At 45.5% G+C, this 21,327-nt stretch overlaps 2 protein-coding genes across 5 annotated transcripts in view; one reads left to right on the top strand and one right to left on the bottom strand.

Moving 5' to 3' along the window:
- Positions 1-19,004, bottom strand: part of LOC147610319 (N-terminal nucleophile aminohydrolases (Ntn hydrolases) superfamily protein) — a 46,914-nt gene extending 27,910 nt beyond the window's left edge. The window contains exons 1-3 of one of the 4 annotated variants that reach the window (XM_086786335.1): positions 18,772-19,004; positions 7,348-7,398; positions 7,082-7,202 (exon numbers count right to left, since the gene is read on the bottom strand). In XM_086786335.1, coding sequence (XP_086642461.1) covers positions 7,082-7,202; positions 7,348-7,398; positions 18,772-18,915 — 316 coding nt within the window. In that variant the 5' untranslated portion in view covers positions 18,916-19,004. The remainder of the gene's footprint in view (positions 1-7,081; positions 7,203-7,347; positions 7,399-18,771) is intronic. The other 3 variants (XM_086786332.1, XM_086786334.1, XM_086786333.1) reach the window with 3 other exon arrangements.
- On the top strand, positions 9,337-11,345 carry LOC147610320 (uncharacterized). The gene is made up of 2 exons (XM_086786220.1): positions 9,337-10,047; positions 10,212-11,345. Exons 1-2 carry the CDS (start codon positions 9,337-9,339, stop codon positions 11,343-11,345), a joined length of 1,845 nt encoding a protein of 614 aa, XP_086642346.1.
- Positions 19,005-21,327: the final 2,323 nt, after the last annotated feature.

Raw genomic sequence — 21,327 nt, forward strand, 5'->3', positions numbered from 1 at the left:
AACATGTGGCTGGACACTTGTCTTTTTCAGCCTTACTTTCTCTCTTAAGCCTTGAAGCTCTCTTTTCCTATAAATACAACCCTTTTCCTCTCATTTTACACACAACTCCCTTGCTGTAATTCAGTCCTTACCCTAAAGAAGCTCACACCACTTGGGTACAACCCCTACCTCTCCATCAACGCTTCCACGTGATCTTTAGAAGGTCTCTTTTCTCTTCATCTTTGGATCAAGTACAAAGTTGCAGCCATTGTACAGCTCTACAGCAACAAGAAGGCTGATTACTCTATCATGGCCCTATGAAAATGGAACAGCACAAGTGTGGGCATGGTGGTTGCTGAGCAAAAATATTAAAAGATTCACATTTGGGGTGCCCGGACAAATGAAATGATGTGTGGACACTTTAGATGTGAAAGGGGGGACCAAGACATTAATGTTTTTAATGTTTTATTGATGGTTGCCCCTAGGCCTTAGTGGCCCCTAGGGAACTTTGATGATTATTAAAGTTGGGGCCCTAGGATAAGTTTGGAGAGAGGCCACTCCACTTTTGGAGTTGCATGCCTCTCTCACTTCTCTCTCTCTCTAGCTTTTGGAGAGGCGTGTAACCTACGTGCAAGAAACAAGCGTGGAGAGTAGGGGAAGCAAGTCGGCTGCTGCAGAGAGATCTGGTTGCTGCTGTGTGTGTGTGAAGAAAACAGGTCGTACAGAGCTGTACGATTGCAGGTACAAGTGTACGACTGCAGGTACAGGTGGCGCTGACAGGAAACCGTACTGCAGGTACTGGCGGCGGCTGTTGCAAGCGGCTGCAGTTGCAGGTACAGGCAGCGCAGGCTGGTACGACTACAAGTACAGTACTATACGAGTGCAGGTACAGTGTACGAACAGGTCAGGAGCAGGCGGCGCTAGACAGTACTGGTGCAGGCTGTGTTGACAGGTACAGTCAGCAGGCGGCTGCTGTTAGGTACTGACCAGTACAGTACAGACACTTGTGGAAACTGTACGGACAGGTACAGTAGTGTTCTATTGACCTGTACGGGCAGGTACAACTGGTGGCAGATCTGTTCAAACCTGAACAGTAGAGCACAGTGCATCTCCAGCTGCAGGCTAAGCTTTCCCAGAGTTATCTGATACATCAAACAAGTGGTTGTAAGAAGGCAAGTACAGATTGGTACGATTGGCTTCGCAAGTGCAGAACCACGAGCTGATTTGGTAAGCTCTGAACTTGTTCATCTGTCTTTCTTTCCATTGGCTTATGTCTGCTGTAGATTTGTGCTATCTGGCCCCTTGTGAGAGGAGGGGTATGGCAGATTGAAAAGGGTGGAAACAGAGATTGGACAGTGAATGTATGTTTGTGCTGAGTTGTGGAATCATGTGCATGAGATATGCCAGATGTATTATGTTTCACTTCCAGATTGTACATGTGGAAGGCAAAAAGAATGTAGTGGCAAATGCTTTGTCACGCAAGCCACAGGTCTCAGCAGTTTCACTTGCTTATCATCATGAGCTTGATGAAATGAAAGAGCACTATGCCCATGATGAGGACTTTGAAAGGTTGTATGATCAGATGTCTGAGGGTCAGCGGAATGAGCACTATACTCTCAGAGATGGATTTTTATTGATGCATGGCAGACTGTGTGTTACCACGCCATTGCGCCTCATGGTTATGATTGAAAGTCATGCTCCACCGTATGCAGGTCATAGAGGTATTGACGCCACGGTAAAAGCAGTGGAGACTTTCTTTTATTGGCCAACCTTGAGAAGAGATGTTGATGCCTTTGTGAGGCAATGCATCGTATGTCAGAAGGTAAAGTTTGACCGTCAAAAGACACTAGGGTTATTACAGCCTTTACCTATTCCAGATAGACCTTGGGAGAGCATTGCCATGGATTTTATATTTGATCTTCCACGGACACAAACAGGCAATGATGGCATTTAGACTATCATATGCAGGTTCAGTAAGCAGGCTCATTTCATTCCCGTGCGTAAGATGATCAAAGTGGATCATATGGTGAAGTTGTTCATGGCGAACATCTTCAAGTATCATGGCTTGCCTACGTCTATCATTAGTGACCGTGATCCACGGATGACGAGTTTGTGCTGGAGAGGGTTGTTTGACAACATGGGTACAACTCTCAAGTTTTCATCGTCATTTCATCCACAAACAGATGGTAAGTCAGAAGAGGCTAACTCTACAGTGTTGGATCTTCTTAAGTGTTATGTGTCAGAGCACAAGCAACAATGGGAAAAGTATCTTCCTCTAGTGGAGTTTGCATATAACAACACTGCTCATACCTCGACAGGCAAGGCGCCTTTTGAGATTGTGGAAGGAGGGAAGAAGGTACCACCCATTTTGCATACAAAGGATAAGATCTTTGAGGCTGATCAGTATGTGGAGAGTATGGATGAAGCTTATCGGAGAGTTAAGTTGGCACTCCAGAAAACTCAGCAGAAGCAAAAGAAAGCCGCAGACCGTCACAGACGTGCTTTAGAGTTTGCATTGGGTGATTGGGTTCTTTTGCGCTTTGAAAAGGCTAGACTCAAGAAGATGAAGGGTAAAGAGCGCTTATTCCCTAAGTTGAGCATGCGTTATTATGGGCCTTCTCAGGTATTGGAAAAGATTGGTGAGGTAGCCTATCGTTTGAAGCTACCAAATCACTGGAGGATTCACAATGCTTTTCACGTGAGTCTCCTTAGACCTTTCCGTGGGGATGTGCCTGAGGATGTATCAGATGAGGCTCAGCCGGAAGTTGAGGAACTTGATGAGGTTCTGATTCCAGAGCAGATACTGGCACATAAGGAAAGAAAGGTACGAGGTGAAGTTTCCCGTCGCTATCTTGTGAAGTTCAAGAACTATTCACCGATGGATGCGAAGTGGACGGAGGAAGGTGACTTAACAGATTCACCTCAGGTTTTGCAGCTTTATCTCGATGCTTTTGAGTTAGAGCCGACTCTTGTTGTGGCTCATTCAGGTTCAGCAGAGCATGGGTCTCGAGCATTGCCTGATGCTCAAGAGGGGGGTAGCACCTCCACTCCCTTGATACAGACAGGCTCAGATGACATCTAGAGGTCGCTTGGTGCAGTTTTTATCTCACCCGAAGGTACTGATGGCTGACAGTACATTTGTTTATGGGACTTCTATGATATATGTGTACTAGTCACATTGGATGTTGTGGTTGTGTATGGTTCAGAGTGGTATACAACTTGGACTATTACTACGCCATTGGTTTGCAGTGAATGTTGATACATGTGCATGGCTTAGAGAGATTGGGACGCTGATCTTGCCATATTGTATATTTCACTTTGGATATTTTGCTGTATCACCAGAATGCAATCGAGGACGCTTGCCATTTTTCAAGAGGGGGGTATGTCATGGCCCTGTGAAAATGGAACAGCACAAGTGTGGGCATGGTGGTTGCTGAGCAAAAATATTAAAAGATTCACATTTGGGGTGCCCGAACAAATGAAATGATGTGTGGACACTTCAGATGTGAAAGGGGAGACCAAGACATTAATGTTTTTAATGTTTTATTGATGGTTGCCCCTAGGCCTTAGTGGCCCCTAGGGAACTTTGATGATTATTAAAGTTGGGGCCCTAGGATAAGTTTGGAGAGAGGCCACTCCACTTTTGGAGTTGCATGCCTCTCTCACTTCTCTCTCTCTAGCTTTTGGAGAGGCGTGTAACCTACGTGCAAGAAACAAGCGTGGAGAGTAGGGGAAGCAAGTCGGCTGCTGCAGAGAGATCTGGTTGCTGCTGTGTGTGTGTGAAGAAAACAAGTCGTACAGAGCTGTACGACTGCAGGTACAGGTGGCCCTGACAGGAAACCGTACTTTAGGTACTGGCGGCGGCTGTTGCAGGCGGCTGCAGTTGCAGGTACAGGCAACGCAGGCTGGTACGACTGCAGGTACAGTACTGTACGAGCGCAGGTACAATGTCCGGACAGGTCAGGAGCAGGGGACGCTGGACAGTACTAGTGCAGGCTGTGTTGACAGGTACGGTCAGCAGGCGGCTGCTATTAGGTACTGACCAGTACAGTACAGACACCTCTGGAAACTGTACGGACAGGTACAGTAGTGTTCTACTAACCTGTACGGGTAGGTACAACTGGTGGCAGATCTGTTCAAACCTGTAGAGCACAGTGCATCTCCAGCTGCAGGCTAAGCTTTCCCAGAGTTATCTGATACATCAAACAAGTGGTTGCAAGAAGGCAAGTACAGATTGGTACGATTGGCTTCGCAAGTGCAGAACCACGAGCTGATTTGGTAAGCTCTGAACTTGTTCATCTGTCTTTCTTTCCATTGGCTTATGTCTGCTGTAGATTTGTGCTATCTGGCCCCTTGTGAGAGGAGGGGTATGGCAGATTGAAAAGGGTGGAAACAGAGATTGGACAATGAATGTATGTTTGTGCTGAGTTGTGGAATCATGTGCATGAGATATGCCAGATGTATGCTCAAGGCTGTCCTGCTGAATGGTCTTGGCTGATCAGAGGGAAGCACAGAGTGTTGCTTTGAGACACAGATCTGTGTGTGTGAGTCCTCTGTGCTAAGAGGTATTGTGGGCTGCCAGATTGGACATACAGGTGTATTCTCTTGGCTGGTTTTGTTGTACTCAGCCTTACATATTTTTGAAATTGAATAAAGAAATACCGCAAGGGGCGCCAAGCTTTGGGGCCAACAGGTGTCGGTTTTATTTCAAATTTGGGACACTCTAGCTCCAATCACATTTTTTTTTTTTATTATGGACTACAAGTGGAAGGGTGACTGCTAGTCTACCGCACTTTGGTTTCTACCAGAGGCCGAATTCATACTCTCTCTCCCATTCGGGCTTCTCACTATCTATGTATTGTAAAAAAATGTATTTGCATAGTTGCTTGTTTTTGTTTGTTCATTAGCATAGACTTTTGCACAGTCTGTGAGAGTGAAGATTACTTCTTCTTCACTCTCAGGTTAATTGTAACTGAACTCAATCCTAGAGTACTTGGATTGAGTAGAAATAAATTCCCATCCTTGGGGGGGGGGGGGGGGGGAGAGAGGGGGCATCTTCAACCCTCAATCTGGCTCCATCATATGTCTCTCAACTTTACTTCCAATATGTATTGCTATCTTATGCACACGTGTTGTAACTAATTTCAGCATTGAGTTATTTGGAGTTAGTTTTGTTATTCATCTATTTTAAGCGTGGAATAACCATCGAAAATAAACGAGAATATTAATTGTTAAGCATATCACGTTGTACAGGGCGCTTACAAAAACTGCTCATGAGGACACCCCTAACGAACTGATCTGGTGATCTAAAATCTATCCCCTGTGGCCCCCTGAATAAGGGGGCGGCAGAAAGAAGTGCAGAGACTCCCCAGATCCATCTTACTGGGAATCCCATCTGAAACATAGTGCCCTCTAGGAAAGCCCAATCCACTTTGTCATAGACTTTCTCAAAGTCCAGGAGCAGCACTGCCATATCCTCTTGTAGAAGTGGGCCGTGGTAGGCCACCTCCCAAAAAGGTGAAGACGTTATCCAAGATGCCTCTAGCCTGGATGAACCCCATATGCATGCCATGAATCAGACCTGGAAGGTGAACCAAGGGCGGCGGCCTATGGCTTTGCCAAGGATTTTGTAGGCACTGCCAAGGAGGGTGATGGGGCGCCACTGACGTACCTCCAAACAGTCACCACCCTCCTTGGGAATCAAGTGAATGAGCCCATCTGAGAGCCCCTTCGGTATGCAGCCAGTGATCATGATCTCATTGAAGGTGTCCCAAAACCATCCTCCATGAGGTCCCAATGATGAAGGAAAAGGGAGACCGATAGGCCGTCCGCTCCAAGGCACTTGCTGCGAGGCAAGGCCTGAAGGGCATCACTCAGCTCCTCGTGCTCGAGAGGAGGGAGCTCAAGAACCTCTGCAGAACGAGGGAGACCCTGTAGAAATCTATGCCAATGGCCCGCACCTGCGGGGGATCTGACTCAATACAACCATCCGGATGACAGCCTGCGGACCCCCTCTCCTGAGGTGAAGACCTGTAATCTCAAAAAAAAGCCCGCGTGACCCTGTCTCCTGCCTGGGTCCAGAACAATGCTTGGGCATAATACATGAACTCCACCCTCCTCTCCTCAATCTAACATATCTCCCTGCATGCTGTCTCCAGTTGTGACTCCAGCCACGGGCTATCTGGGGTCTGCTTCCTGCAGTCTCTGGAGCAAGGCTAAGCTCCTGCCAAGGCTCCTCGACACCGCAGGAAGGTGGAAAGAGGGGGGGGGAGAAGGAAGGCAGAGGCAGACAGGAGGGCCGACAGTGGGAGGGAGGCTGGTGGAAGGGAAGGAGAGGGTGAACAAGACGCAGGCAGGGCACAAAGGAGCAGCAGGGTGGGGAGGCTAAGTGCAGGAAAGGGAAGGAAGCGGGTGGGGGGCAGGAAGCCGGAAAGCAGGATGAACTGAAGCAGGGCGGGGGCAGGGGCAGGGGCGGAGGCTGAGGGGCTAGGCGCAAAGTAGGGGAAGTGGGGGCAGCGGGGGAGCGAGAAGGTGCTGGGCGGTGGGTCACAGGAAAACAGGAACAAAGGGGGGCAGTCTGCGCACGAAAGGGTGAGGGCAACAGGCAGGGGGGCTTGCAGATGGGGCTGACGACGAGGGGAGCACACGGGCGGCTAAGGTACACGGGGAAGTGATGTCAGGTGGGAGCTCCAGCTCAAGCTCTGAATTCATGTCATCAAGTGAACTATTTGACTGAACTAGAGTTTTATTGGCTGCATACCTGTGTAATCGGGGCTGAGAGCTTACAGGGATTATATTGAACAATCTCCCACACCTCCTCACAGGCCAGTGTTTAGGCAGTCATTACAAACAAAGTTAAAAGAAGAGAGAGAGAATGCCATGTCAAAACCACACACACACGCGCAGAGTTTTGGCTGAGAGCTTTACCTTCTGTATCTTTATCAGATAAAGAGGAGAAGAGGTATGCTAGATAAGTAAAAGCTATACAACTCGCCATCTATCACCAAGTAAAATTGATTATCAAAACACTATAATTCTCTAGTTTAGAATTTTTTAAGAAAAGATACAACTTCGAGTAGGATTTCAAAGCTTCAAATCCTACCAGATGCAGCTCCAACAGCTCCATAAGCACAAGTCCTAGCATCCATGATGCTCGCATCACACTCCACCATCCCATCTTCTGTTAGATTGGATCCTGTGCCAGCGTTGGTGATATGAGCATCCTGTATAGAACTCACAAACTCTTAGACAATTTTATTATCTAAAGAAGTTCTTCAATTACTGTTTTGATTTAACAAAAAAAGAACAAGAAAGGCAATTCACGTAACTTTGAAACTATTACTATGAATTTAAGTGATGTTTTGTTACCTCTAAGACCCTGACAGCTGCTACAACAGCATCAAAACTTGTCCCTGAATCCTGGTAGAAGACACGTGGGAGAAGAGACAGATAAGGTGTAAAGGAGAAGATTTCAAGTGGCATTAAAGTTCATGTGGCATGCTATTCATTTATAATACATACCCACAATAATCAAGAAAATTATTTTAAAATGCCAAGAGATGCTCATGACATTAGGGTGAAATATTGATGTCTTCTACCACCGACCCTCTTAGGGCTCCCCATTGACAAAACTAATGTGGGCTGCTGTCGGCTGTGTTTTGTGCTGGCTGACCAGCATCCTGGGCCATATAAAATGGCCCCTTGCCCCCCACACACTGTTCATTGTGTATTCCGGGATTTCATTGGTGTATATAGCAGAGTTACACTAGCTTCTCTCTCTCTTGCATCTGTGTATTACTCTCTACAGCAGTTGTCTTCATTTCCGCTGTGCATTCTGACACAATCTGGGGTCTATCCTCTCTGCTATGTCTCCTCAAGATCTCATCAATCTGTGTTTGGTGGAGCCCCGGGGGCGAGGGCCAGGTGGGCGGGGGCATCTCCTGGATCGTAGCGCTCTCGCTCGGGCTGATGTTACTCCTCTGGCAGTAGATGTAGATATAGTGCATCTTCGAGTGAACCGGGTTTGGACCGAAGGAGCTGTGAAGGATGTCCCACCACTGAGTGGCTGGAAGAAGGTAGTGATCCGTGTCTGAGATGTAATATCCCTCTGTTGTGGGAGCTGCTGTAATAGCCGCTCTCTATGACGTCGTAACTCCATCAAAAATCCCCCCAAGCATCTCTGATCATGAAACTGCATAACTCTGCTGAGTGGACCAAATCCCTCCCTGAAGAAACAGTGGTATCTCCCCCGAATCTCATATTAACATCTTCAAAAGGCCACAATGACCTATGAGACAAAAGTTACAATCAAAGGTCCGATACAAGCTGTCTACGGAACAAGAAAGATAATATAAAGAGGGTACAATCAGATGAGTGATAGCATCCGAGGGGGAGAGTCATCGGAGAAACTCTCGCATGGGATGCTGTAACACGAGGCCAATCTCATCCGAGGTAAAGTGCCTGGTAGGCCTCTGCTAGTGCTTGGCTATGATCAATTGTATTCTCCGGTGCATAAGAGATCTCGTGCTGGGTCCTCTGGGCCTCGGACGTTTGGCTCCGCTAAGCTGTAGCACCCGATCATGTGTCACTCCTCCAGAGGCGGCTCTCAATGTAGATGCTAAGGGAGTCTAGGGTTGATCAGTGACCTGCAAAGTAATACTGAAATAGTCGGTCAAATCAGGGTTGCAGGAAACGACTGCGCCCCCAGGCGGAAACGCCGTTTCAGCGTTTCCTGCAGCGGCGAACGTTTCTAAAACGCGGAAACGCGCAGGAAACGGGACACGTTATTTTTTTGCCACGTGTTAAATCGCCTCCATAATTTATAATTTTTTTTGGGCTTTTTCGTTTCGCGTAAGTGAAGCCTTGGTTTTTTAACGCGTTGCGTGTTCTCTGCGCGTTGCGTCGTCTGGCGCCGTCGACCTGGTCACAAACAACAGTAGCTGCTTTTCATCTGCTTCCCCACCAGAGGATACCCCATACAGGTACTCCGATTTGTCTCATAGGCCGAGTTCGGTCTTTTGGAAGACGTTAATAAAATCTTTCTTTCTTTCTTTCTTTCTCCATCACCATGTCTGCCTCCAATGTCACTGGAGAAACAGTCTGAGGGTAGAAATCCTAGGAAAGAGTGCTTCTGCTTTGATTGTGCGCCACGTACTGTGATCTTTGAGCATTGCAAGTGTCCACTTCTCATCAGAGGCTATCTATCCCTTGACCACGCCATCCGAGAGAGAGCCCGCAAGTGCAAGTGTCCGAGCATCATACTCTTACGAGAGTGGTTATGTGCTAACAAACAGGACACTGCTTTTCCACCAATCACCCGAAGGAGAGCACCGCTGTTTTCTTGAACCTCGCCACAATATGTTTTCCTCACCATCTGCTTCACAAGGTCCTCCACCAATAGGGTTTCGGGTAAAAACACCACATTCTCCGGAGCCTTTATGGAAGTACGTGACAGAGAAAGGTGCATTTGGTAAAGGTGGGACCAAAAAATGGGCTTGCTCATTTTGTAATCGAGAGTTTGGAGGATCCTATCCTCGTGTGCGCGCACATTTGTTGGGGATCACAAAGGAGGGGATCCAACTTTGTTCGAAGGTTTCACCAGAAGACAAGGCACGTATGGCTAGAGAAGAGCATGAAAGTGCTAGCAAAAAGAAGCAGAAGATCACTCATGCTACACATGCGTCCGGGAAGCAATCCTTGTCGCAGCCTTCGGTGGAAAGTATGTTTCAAAATGCGTCTAGAGAAGAAGTGGACGAGGTAGTGGCTCGCTGTTTCTATGCTAATGGTTTGTCCTTTACTCTTGCCCGTTCTCCATACTTTCACGCCATGGTTTCTGCTATTTCTTCTTTTGGGAAGGACTATAAAGCCCCAAACTATGAGAAATTGCGGACCACACTCTTGGAGAAGGAGCGAGAAAGAGTGGCTACTTCCCTCTGTCCAGTGGAGGCAAGTTGGGCGGAGTATGGCTGCTCCATCATTTCAGATGGGTGGACAGATACAGCGAAGAGGCCTTTGCTTAATTTCATGGTGTCAAACTCTCATGGAGTATTGTTCAAGACGTGGACACAAGTGGGAACCAGAAGACAGCAGAATTCATAGCGCAGCTTCTCAAGGAGATTATTATGGAGGTTGGCCCTAAAAACGTGGTTCAAGTGATCACAGACAGTGCAACAAATTGCAAGTTGGCCGGTCAACTCATCGAAGAGGAATTCCAGCACATCTTCTGAACTCCTTGTGCAACTCATTGCTTGAATCTTTTACTCAAAGACTTATCTATAATTGAGTGGATGAATACAGCTATAAACAACGGTAAGAATGTGCAGCAATTCATAGCCAATCATGATGCTACGAGGGCAATGTTTAGCAAGCATTCCAAGCTTAAGCTCATAAGAGCAGGCGATACCAGGTTTGCCTCAAACTTCCTTATGCTCCATCGACTTGCCAAGGTGAAGGAACCCTTGAAGCATCTTGTCACAAGTCAGGAGTGGGAGAAATGGAAGAGCCAAAGCAATTCTGCTCAGGAGGTAGAGGATCAAATTCTTTCAGCTGCATTTTGGGAGGGGATTGAAAAATATGTAAAGGTTTGTTGGCCAATTATGGCCATGCTTCACATTGTTGACAGAGACGAGCCATGCATGGGCTTTGTGTATGAGGGCATTGACCAGGCACTTGAGAAAATCAAGGAGACGCTCTTGGAGTATACAAGTGGTGAAGCAATGCACGAAGAAATTCGTGCAATTGCAGAATACAGGTGGAATATGCTTCATTCTCCCCTTCATGCCACTGCCTTTCTTCTCAATCCTATGTTGTTCTTAAAGAATACAGGTGGAATATGCTTCATTCTCCCCTTCATGCCACTGCCTTTCTTAAAGAATGCACATAAGGATAAGGAAATCATGAGAGGATGGAGGTATACCTTGGACAGGATATGTCAGAATGCCAATGAAAGGACTATCTACAAGGCTCAATTGGCAAGGTACATTGGGAAGCAGGATGATTTTGCAGACATTGACGCTCCTGGGGACATGCTAAAGTTATCTCCTGTTGCATGGTGGCAAATGTATGGTGTAGGTACTCCTCAATTGCAAAGATTAGCTATAACTCTCTTGTCTCAAGTTTCGAGTGCATCCGCTTGTGAGCGGAATTGGTCTACATATGGCTTCATACACTCCATCAAGCGCAATCGCCTTGGCCATAAGATGGCAGAGGATTTGGTATATGTCCATAGTAACCTCAGGTTAACCTCTCGAAAAGATTCATCATATAAGATGGGTCCATGTCATCAATGGGATGTCATAGAAGAAGATCCCATAGATGAATGGTCTGAGCAACAAGTTGATGTAGAAGACTTGACTCCAATGTCCTGATCTATGAAATTTGAGATTTCTTTATTCTTTTTGCCTATGTCAATTTTCAATATAATGTTCTTTAATGTCATGTTAAAACTCATCCTACCCCCCCGACGTTTCCTACTACCTATGCTCACCGTTTCCTTTGCCGTTTCGACGTTCGACGTTTCCCTGCCAGAAACGTTTCGTGTGACTTAGGGTCAAATGTCTTTGTACTCGTCCTCTGATCATGGGTCCACTGCTAAGTAGAAGCGCCTCCCTATGCCAACATAGCTCCAATAAGAAAAGTTCGAGGCATCTCTGGTCAGTGAAGTCCATCACTCTAGAGAAGGGTCCGAAACCCTCTCTGAAGAGAGAGTAAAATCTCCCTCGGATCTCATAGTAGACTGGACAGTGGCATATATAGTGCTCCTCTGTCTTAAGCGCCATGTTGCACAAGCGACAGATGCGCTCCTCTACAAGTAGTCTTTGTGGTCCATATCTACCAGTCTTGATCAGTAACCAGTGGGAAGAAGTGCGAATCTGTACAATAAATAGCACATCTAATGCCATGAGAGAGAGAGAGAGAGAGAGAGAGAGAGAGAGAGAGAGAAAGAAAGAAAGAAAGTTATATTAACGTCCACGGGAGGCCGAATCCGACCTATGGGACAGATCAGGTACATCCATTTACATTCCACTCTGGGTATCGATGCCAAAGAGGCATAAAACTGAAAAAAAATAACTCAAAATGAACTCTTAAGACTCTTAAGAGTTTAAATTACAATGGGTTCTATTGCATCTAGTTCGAAATTGAGGTTCAAAATAAAAATAGCTATATTTCATCCATGGATGGATTTGCTCTTGAGGGGGGTGGGGTACGGAATTCTTTAATGATTGCTTGTCCTCCTCTGTATATTGCCCATTTGCCATTCTTTCTTGCTTCTTTAACTTTATTCAACTCTGTCGATCTGTTCTTGAGTTGTAGCGGGGTGAGTTCATCAGCTATCCATACCTTTGTCCCTTGGAGAGACCTTGTTTGCTTCATCACTGCTCATTGTTGTCCATATAGGAGACTTTTGCCTGTGTACCCTTTACTATAATAGAGATAGGGTCTCCTAAGTCCACGAAGGGGACTACTTTGCTTAGTTGTGCTGTAAGTACATCTGTATCTAATATGTAGTCTTCTCGAAGCTCTTGAGCTATGTCTGCCCTATCCCAGCCTTGAGAGAGAGAGAGAGAGAGAGAGAGAGAGAGAGAGAGAGAGAGAGAGAAGAAAGAAGAAAAGAAAAGATATATTAACGTCTACAGAAGGCCAGATTGGGCTATGAGACAAATCTGTATACAACAAGTCCATGTCCTGAGTATCATGGAAAGAAAAACTGAAATGAAAAGCTAATCCTAGTTATATGCAGCTCACTATGCAGTCACTATCTAGCATGCTATAGATGTACAATCATGATAGGTGGTATACTACTAATTCCACCCCGTGGAGATGGTGGGGTGTAGTACATCATACATGGGGCATGGGGCAAGGAGGACTCTCACATCTGTTGTGCCCTGGTGTAGCCTCTGGACTCTCTCCTCCATAGCTATTTTGAAGATGTTTTTAACACTACTGCTATATCTTTTCTTGGATGTAAATAATTACTTTTCATGATGCTTTGTTGACACTCTCTCTGGAAGACCCGTAACAAACACTTGCGATTAGGCAAACCCAAAGGGGGTTCTTTGTTTCTCAACAGCGGCATGTTCATATTGCTGGAGGCCTTTGGGATAGAGAACTGCAAGCCTATTTCTTCACCGATGGACCCGAATACCAAACTAACACAGTACATGATCCTTGTGAGCAGGTTGATGCCTCCTTGTATCGGAAGCTTGTTGGTTCATTGATTTGGTTGCTGAACACCAGATTGAACTTGAGTTTTCCAGTGGGGCTATTGAGCTCATTCATGCAGACACCTTTGAAGACTCATTGGGACGCAGGATTGCGGATTTTGCGGTATCTGCAGGGTACGAAGGATCATGGACTCTTCTATGACACTAGAGGAGAAACGAAGAACCGAGTCAGACTCCGAGGTTGGAGTGACTCAGATTGAGGAAGAGATCCAGACACAAGGAGATCTACATCAGGATACGGAATTACCCTTGGCTCAAAAGCTATTTCTTGGTGCAGTAAGAGGCAGCCAACTATTGCCTTGTCTTCTACAGAGGTAGAGTACCGGGCTACTTGTGCTGCTGCGGAATTACCCTTGGCTCAAAAGCTATTTCTTGGTGCAGTAAGAGGCAGCCAACTATTGCCTTGTCTTCTACAGAGGTAGAGTACCGGGCTGCTTGTGCTGCTTGCGAGGTTGTGTGGCTACAAAGGTTACTTGGCGAGATTGGGTTTCCACAGAAGGAACCCACGGTCATCCAATGCGATAACTAGAGCTGTATAGTTATTGCTCAGAACCCGGTTTTCCATGCCCAGACCAAGCACACAAAGATACGATATTACTTTGTTCGTGAGAAGATTTTGGTTGGTGATATCTTGCTTGTTTATTATTCAACAAAGGACAATGCGACAGACCTCTTCACGAAGCCTCTGCCTCAGCAGATGCTCTGTCAGAGGGGGTGTTAGCAGTTATCTCCTATCTATACCATAGGGAGTGAGGGACTCTGTTGTGGGTGTGCCCGCCCGGATAGGTGTTTTCTCTATTTTTCCTCAGTGTCCACATTTTTTCCCAGTTTTGCTAGTCATGGGGGGGACCCTCAAAGCTGGCCGACTGTTTTTCTCTAGGCCGACTTGATCTGTATGCAGCCCGCCTGATTTGGTCTTGGCCAACTGATCATCTCCTGCCGACCAGAGGTTTTCCTAGTCGTGGGCTCTCATAGGGTTGTCGGCTTGTTTTAGGCTGGCCGACCAGCAGCCCACAGTGGTATAAATACCACCCTTGCCCCTCACACTTCTTTGTATCATTTCTGTACCGGATCTAGTATACATAGCAGAGTTTATACAGCTTCTTTCTCTCTCTCTCTCTCTACTTGAGCTCATGAGACACAGAGAGACCCTCTTGGCAGACAGGAGGCCGAGCCATGATGTACCTAGACAGAGGACCCTAACAGATTTCTTCGGCACCGGCACCAGCACCAGCAACCCAGCCCAGACACCTCTTGATAGCTTCTCCATTGGGCCATCAGGGCACCGACCACGCTCCCAGGGAGTCACCAATGATAGAGCAGTTATCTTATGTCGTGCTCGTCGGCCACGCCCACTAGGATCCCGAACACGGCTACCTCACCATCGCCAGATCAGAGCCATTATTGCTCGGCATCGGAGGCGCCTACCCCCTTCTACGACCTCTCCATTCTAGACAGCCCCACGGCGGAGATACTTGATCTAAGGAGAGGGCAACACTTCAACTAATCAGCATACATGGATCTACCTGATATACATTTTTCAGTATTTTCCAGTATTTTCTACTCAATATCATCTCGGAGTCTTACAGTTCTGTTCTTATAACTGTAGGACAATCAGTTTATTGTACTTTTTAGTCTCATTTAGTTGTTCTCTTTGATGAGACACCAACTCCAGATGTACTCTCAGTTTTGGTCTCATAGGCCATTATGGCCTCTTAGAGACACTAATATATTATTTCATTTCTGTCTCTCTACACTTCTGCGTTTTCTCTCTCACAACAGTTGTCTCATTTCCGCTGTGCATTCCGACAAAAGGGTCATAAACAGCCCCAATGTTACAAGAAGAAGAAGGAAAGGACTCTACCTCTACAGCGGTGTCCCACACCAAGAAGGATGATGGTATCCTTCTCTTAGCCAAGGCTTCTCGTACACTGGCATGCATAACTTCTCAGTCTCGGTCCTGGATTGTGGATAGCGGTGCTATTGCTCACATGACACCTGATCGGGATTGGTTCGAGGACTTTACTCCCAAGACAGGCACTATCACTTTGGGTGATTCTTCTTCCGTGTTGCCAGTTCATGGACATGGCACCATCATCCCCATCTTCCGCTCCTCCGACGACAAGAGGTACTTCTCTGACGTTCTATACATTCCAGATTTGGCATTTTATCTTTTGTCAGTGATCTTCTCTCGTCACGATATTACTATTCGTGATAAGGAGACTGGTAACATCTTATCTCAGGGAGTCCAAGATAGTGGCTTATACAAGTTGACCGCTTTGCTCTGTCATGGTTCTTTAGCTCTTTGGCATGCTCGGTTTGGCCATTTGAGCCATCAACTTCTTCGGCGAGCTTCAAAGGATGGGTTGATCGAGGGTTTCCCGACCATCAAGGCTCCAACTTCTAGATGTTCCTCTTGCTTACAAGGGAAGCAACACCGAGCCGCCCTTCTAGATGTTCCTCTTGCTTACAAGGGAAGCAACACCGAGCCGCCCTTCCGAAGGAGGCGACACAAATCTTCGACATCACTTGCACTTGTTCATGGGTCTAATGTGTACCGCATCTTTTGAGTAAGACGTTATTCATGCTTGTGATGGTGGATGACTTCTCCAAATTTACTTGGGCTAAGACCAAGGATGAGGCTTTTCAGCACTTTTGTGATTGGAGGACTGAGGTGAAAAAAGAGACCGGTTCTTCAGTCAAGGTTCTCAGGATTGACAGAGGGGGTGAGTTTACATCCCAGGAGTTTCAACAATATTGCAAGGAACAGGACATTCAGAGACAACTTACTATAGCATATACTCCATCATAGAATGGAGTTGCAGAGAGAGAATCGGACTATCATGGAGATGGCCCGTACTATGCTTGAGCACTCCTCTTTACTTCGACGTTTCTAGGCTAAGGCGGCTTCTCCTGCTGTCTATATTCAAAATAGGTCTCCAACTGCTGCTCGTCTAGATAAAACTCCATATGAGGCTTTCCATGGTGAGAAGCCCTCTGTTGTTCATTTGCATGTATTTGGTTGTTCAGCGTATGTACATGTGCCTAAGGAGCATCGCTCCAAGTTGGACTCGAAGTCTCAGTATATAACTTTTCTTGGATATAGTTCTGTGTCCAAGGCATATCGTCTTTATGATCACCAGGCCAGCAAAGTTGGTGTGAGCTGTGATGTGGTGTTTGACGAGACTTTTGCATCTTCAGAGAGGGGGGTGGTGAGCTTTTTCTTCCTCCGCCTCCTCCTCCTCCTCCCCCTGCTTCTGTTACACCTCCGGCTGTGGGTTCTCACTCAAATGATGATGATGATGACTCTGCTCCTCCTCCAACGAGCTCGAGCAGACCAATGCCTAGATGGCATTTTCAGACAATTCATGATTATGGGTTGAGAGAGCTTTCTTTTGCTCCTCTGCCTAGTTCTCTCAAGCGATCTTCCAGAGTTACAGGGAAACAAATTCATCAGGGCAACGTTTTTGTTAACTGTGCTCTTATGTCCTCTATTATTCATGGTCCTTCTGATCCCACGAGGCTCTTTCACATAAGGCTTGGTGTCGTGCTATGCAAGCAAAGCTGGATGCTATAGAACAGAATGGCACTTGGATTTTGGTGCCTAGGCCACAACAGCGTAGGGCGATTGGTGTGTGGTGGATCTTCAAAACGAAGTACAAAGCTGTTGGCAGCTTGGACAAGCACAAGGCGACATTGGTTGCCAAGGACTAAGCTTAGCGCCCTCAAGTCGACTTCAATGAGACCTTCGCTCCGACTTCCCGGATGACTACCATTCGCACCGTTCTTACTCTTGCAGGACATCATAGATAGCCCGTATTCCAGATGGACATCAAGTCGGCTTTCCTAAATAGAGAGCTTACACAGGAAGTGTATGTTGATCAGCCGCCGGGTTTTGAGGCTCCAGGCAAACAAGACCAAGTGTATCGGCTGAAGAAAGCCTTGTATGGTCTGAAGCAGGCTCTGCGGGCTTGGTACCAGCCGATTGATAAGTTCTTTTAGAAGCTTGACCTACATCGTTCTCCTCCAGATTCGAACCTTTATATCCTCCTTGAGAGGGGGTTAGTTATTATCATTGTGGTCTATGTTGATGACCTCATTTTCACAGGTTCTTATTCTCTAAGGATCCGTTCCGTCATGGATGCTTTGGAGAAAGAGTTTAAGATGATGGATCTTGGCCTTCTACATTGCTTTCTTGGCTTTGAGGTTTGACAAACCCGTCAAGGTATTTTCTTTTCTCAAGAGAAGTACACATGGCAGATTCTTGATAGGTTTCAAATGACTGGGTGTAGATCAGGATCTTCTTCTATGGTTACTAGAGAGAAGCTTTCTCTTCTTGATGCTTCTCCAAGGATTGATTTGGGACAATATCAGGTTCTCGTCGAATGTTTGGTATGATTGACCTACTCCCGATTGAACATCTGTTTCACAGTCAGCTTATTGAGTTCTTTCACATCCAAGCCCCGTCAGCTACATTGGTGGTGTGCTCTCATGGTGCTTCAGTACTTGAGTGGTACTTTGGATTTTGGCATATTCTATGGCCAGGGGTGCACTCTTCTTGGATGGACTGATTCAGATTGGGATGGAGATCCGGATACTTGGCATTCGACCACTGGTTGCGTTTTCTCACTTGGGTCGGGAACCATTTCATGGAGTAGTAAAAAGCAACCTACTGTGGCACTTTCCTCTATAGAGGCGGAGTATCGAGTAGCTTGTTATGCTGCATGTCAGGCGATTTGGTTGTGGAGATTATTGGGAGAACTTGGCTTTCCTTCTACCGAAACTACTCTTCTTTGGTGTGACAATTAGAGTTGCATTGCCATCGCTAAGAACCCTGTTTTTCATGTTCGTACGAAACACATTGAGATTCAGTATCACTATGTTTGTGAAAGAGTTCTTGTTGGAGATTTCTGTTTAGAGTATTATCCTTCAACGGAGAATGCAGCAGATTTGCTCACCAAGTCCGTGTCTCAAGCTTCCTTGGCTCCTCATTTTCGCCTTCTTGGAGTTTGTTCAGCATCCAACATCTAGTGCTGAGAGGGGGTGTTAGCATATTTATCCCCATATGCTGCCCATATTTGATTCCTTTTATGGCCCTTGGTTGTGGGTTTGCCAGGCCTCTCCCCTTTTCATTCATTGATCATTCTGAGTTGTGTGGTTCATGTGTCGACACACGGAGGTGTGGCACTTGTAAATAGATGACAATTGGTGGACAATATGATCTCAGATGCAGATAGGCAGATTCATGCAATTTTCAACAGATGTATACATAGCAACATGTCAGGAGGCTCCCCATACTCCCAATATTAGCTACACATAAGCCAAGGTCTCCATTAGACAGGCTTTACAGAGACAAAGGCCATTCATTTCTTCACACACCTCATGCATACATACTGTGGATACATGTACTATTACAGGCAAATGTACCATGAATACATATACAGGTACATGTATAATTCTGGTATGCATATGCCATACATGCATACCAAACTCTCTCTCAGCTTTAAACGCACGCCCCCTCCCCGCCCCCCGCTCTCCTCCTTGTCAACCATGGAGAGAGTATACTCACTTGAGAGAAAACGGAGGCAGCTGCGAGACAGGCATGGTGCATAGCCTTCCTGTAAGCTTGAGCGTTGCTTGGGGAGTGGTAACCGGCACCAACATGCACCGCAACGAAGAAGGCTGGCTGACGGTCGTCACCATCGTCGTCCATCCTTCTTCCCGGCAGGAACGAGCATATTCAGACGAGGGCGCCCGGCGTAACCCGTTGGTTGAAATCCGTGCGGCGGCGGACACCTGCAGTATTAATTCAAAGCTCTCATTTTTAAACCAAAACTTTGGAGTTGGGTAACTTCACTATTTAAAAAGCCTTTATTTTCTCAATGAAGGTAACTTTTCTCTCTAAGTGTGTTGTGATTCCTATTTGCAATTGTAATCTCTCTCTCTCTCTCTCTCTCTCTCTCTCTCTCTCTCTCTACACATAGCCCAATGGAAGTATTGGACACTTTGAACCTCAAATCATAGATGAGAGCAATGTGTAATGAAGGCACAAAAATGTGCATACTATTATGCATTTGAAAACACATGTAACTAAGGTAAGTTCAAAATTTTGCTTCCCAAGAAGTACATATTCGTCGATAGCTTGGTCATGTGTGGAGACACCATCTTAACATCGACTTGGATGGAGGCTGAAAAGGCTTAGAAGAGAAATTTCTTCAAAGTGAAAGTGAAACAACAAACTTCCTCGTTCTTCTTGGATCAGGGAAACTAGGTGTTGAGGTCCTTGAATTGCAAAGAGTAGATGACTACATAAACAAGCTCCAACATGCACCCTCTGCAAGGTTGCCTACTAAGATTGCATGGGAAGCTAGTTGCAAGGTTCAAAAAGACATGCAAAAGCTCCAACATGCACCCTCTCGAAGGTTCCCTATTAAGATTGCATGGGAAGCTAGTTGCAAGGTTCAAAAGAAATGCAAAAGCAAGCTATTCAATTATAGGTGGATGATAATAATAAACAAGCTATTAAACTATGGGTGGATGATAAATAATAAGAGGTGGTTGGCTAGATGGCATGTCCAATGCCTCCTTGCCAATCCTTCAAAAGACTTGCTTGTCAATAAAGCATCTTCCCAAGCAATTGTGTTTGACTATTTGGGGAGAACAAAAGGATCCAAGTACCGACAATGCATAGTGGTGAGTTATGTCACAACTCATAGAGATGAACGCAAAGAATGGAAGTTGTGAAAATTACCCATGAAGGAAAAAGTATCTCGTTATCTTTATTTTGATAACCTTTGTAAGAGAGAGCAAAAAAATTTGAATTCACACACAAACATGGGATTCTTAAATGGTTCACAAACATAAAGCCACTTTCACATGGAGAATGCATAAGAGTGCTCGTCCTAAAAGAGAGAACCCCCCTGCCCCCCCCCCCCAAAAAAAAGAGGTGAAACTCCCCAAAAAAAAATCTACTACATCCCACAAAGAAACTATTTAAGGCTTAGACTCATAAAGACTTCCCTATGGATCTAAAACCAACACTACAAAGATCAATGGTGTATATAGATTGATTAAACAACAAGCTCATAAATAAGATAAATCAATCACAATGAAATAAACAAGCTCGTAAATAAGATAAATCAATCACATTGAAATAAACAAGCACTTAAACTTTATAAAGAAGCTTGCATAACAATCTTGAAAAGCATAAATCCATAAAAGTCTACTTAGATTTACTGAATTAGGCAAAGGTTTTAAGCACGTCTTCATGGAGTAGGGGTGTGGGATGCAAAGCCATTGGGAAGTTCTAAGTTGGCATATTAATGAGGATCCAATATGTGGAGACATCTTCATGGAGGAGAAGAGGGTGTGGGATGCAAAGCCATTGGGAAGTTCTAAGTTGGCATATCAATGAGGATCCAATATGTGGAGACATCTTATGAGATGCAAATTGGTTATGTGGGATGGCAACCATTACTTTAAGCATGCTTACAATGGATTGAAAAAAATAAGTATCATATATATTTGTTGTTTTCAAAATTCAAGAAATGTTTTAGTATCCTTAACTTTCTAAAATAATATACCCCATGCCTTTTCTCAACTAGCTTCTTCTTACATGTAGCTTTCTTGATAGGTGTGTAAGACGTTACCTTTTGTTGGGAAAACATTATAGCTTAGCTTTTGTGTGTTTTTTATCACTTTCTCACATGATGCTCATATTTTAAGATCTCTCTCTCTCTCTCTCTCTCTCTCTCTCTCTCTCTCTCTCTCTCTCTCTCTCTCACACACACACACACACACACATATAGAGGGGGGGTTCAAAGAGGTGATAGTTGCATAAGTGAAAGAGGCTCAAGAAGGTGTGGTGGAATGCCTCTCTAACAATATTGATGGAGCTATGTTTCCCTACTGTACATTATTCAAAATTGTTTATGTCCTTAAGGAATTTCATCACTCACAACTGTCTATCTCCCTAAGGAATTTCATTGTAAGGATTTTTAAATTTTGGATTTGCAGTTTTACCATGAGAGGAGGTAAGAATTCTCTAGGCATAGGTATTTTGTGTAATTCTTGACTCAAAGGTTTGATAAAATTGATGCTTTCTCTTCAACATTGTAACTCTATA

This window comes from Cibotium barometz, chromosome 49, assembly GCF_041138505.1.
Source record: "Cibotium barometz isolate CiBa-2024 chromosome 49, ASM4113850v1, whole genome shotgun sequence".
NCBI classification, from domain to species: domain Eukaryota; kingdom Viridiplantae; phylum Streptophyta; class Polypodiopsida; order Cyatheales; family Cibotiaceae; genus Cibotium; species Cibotium barometz.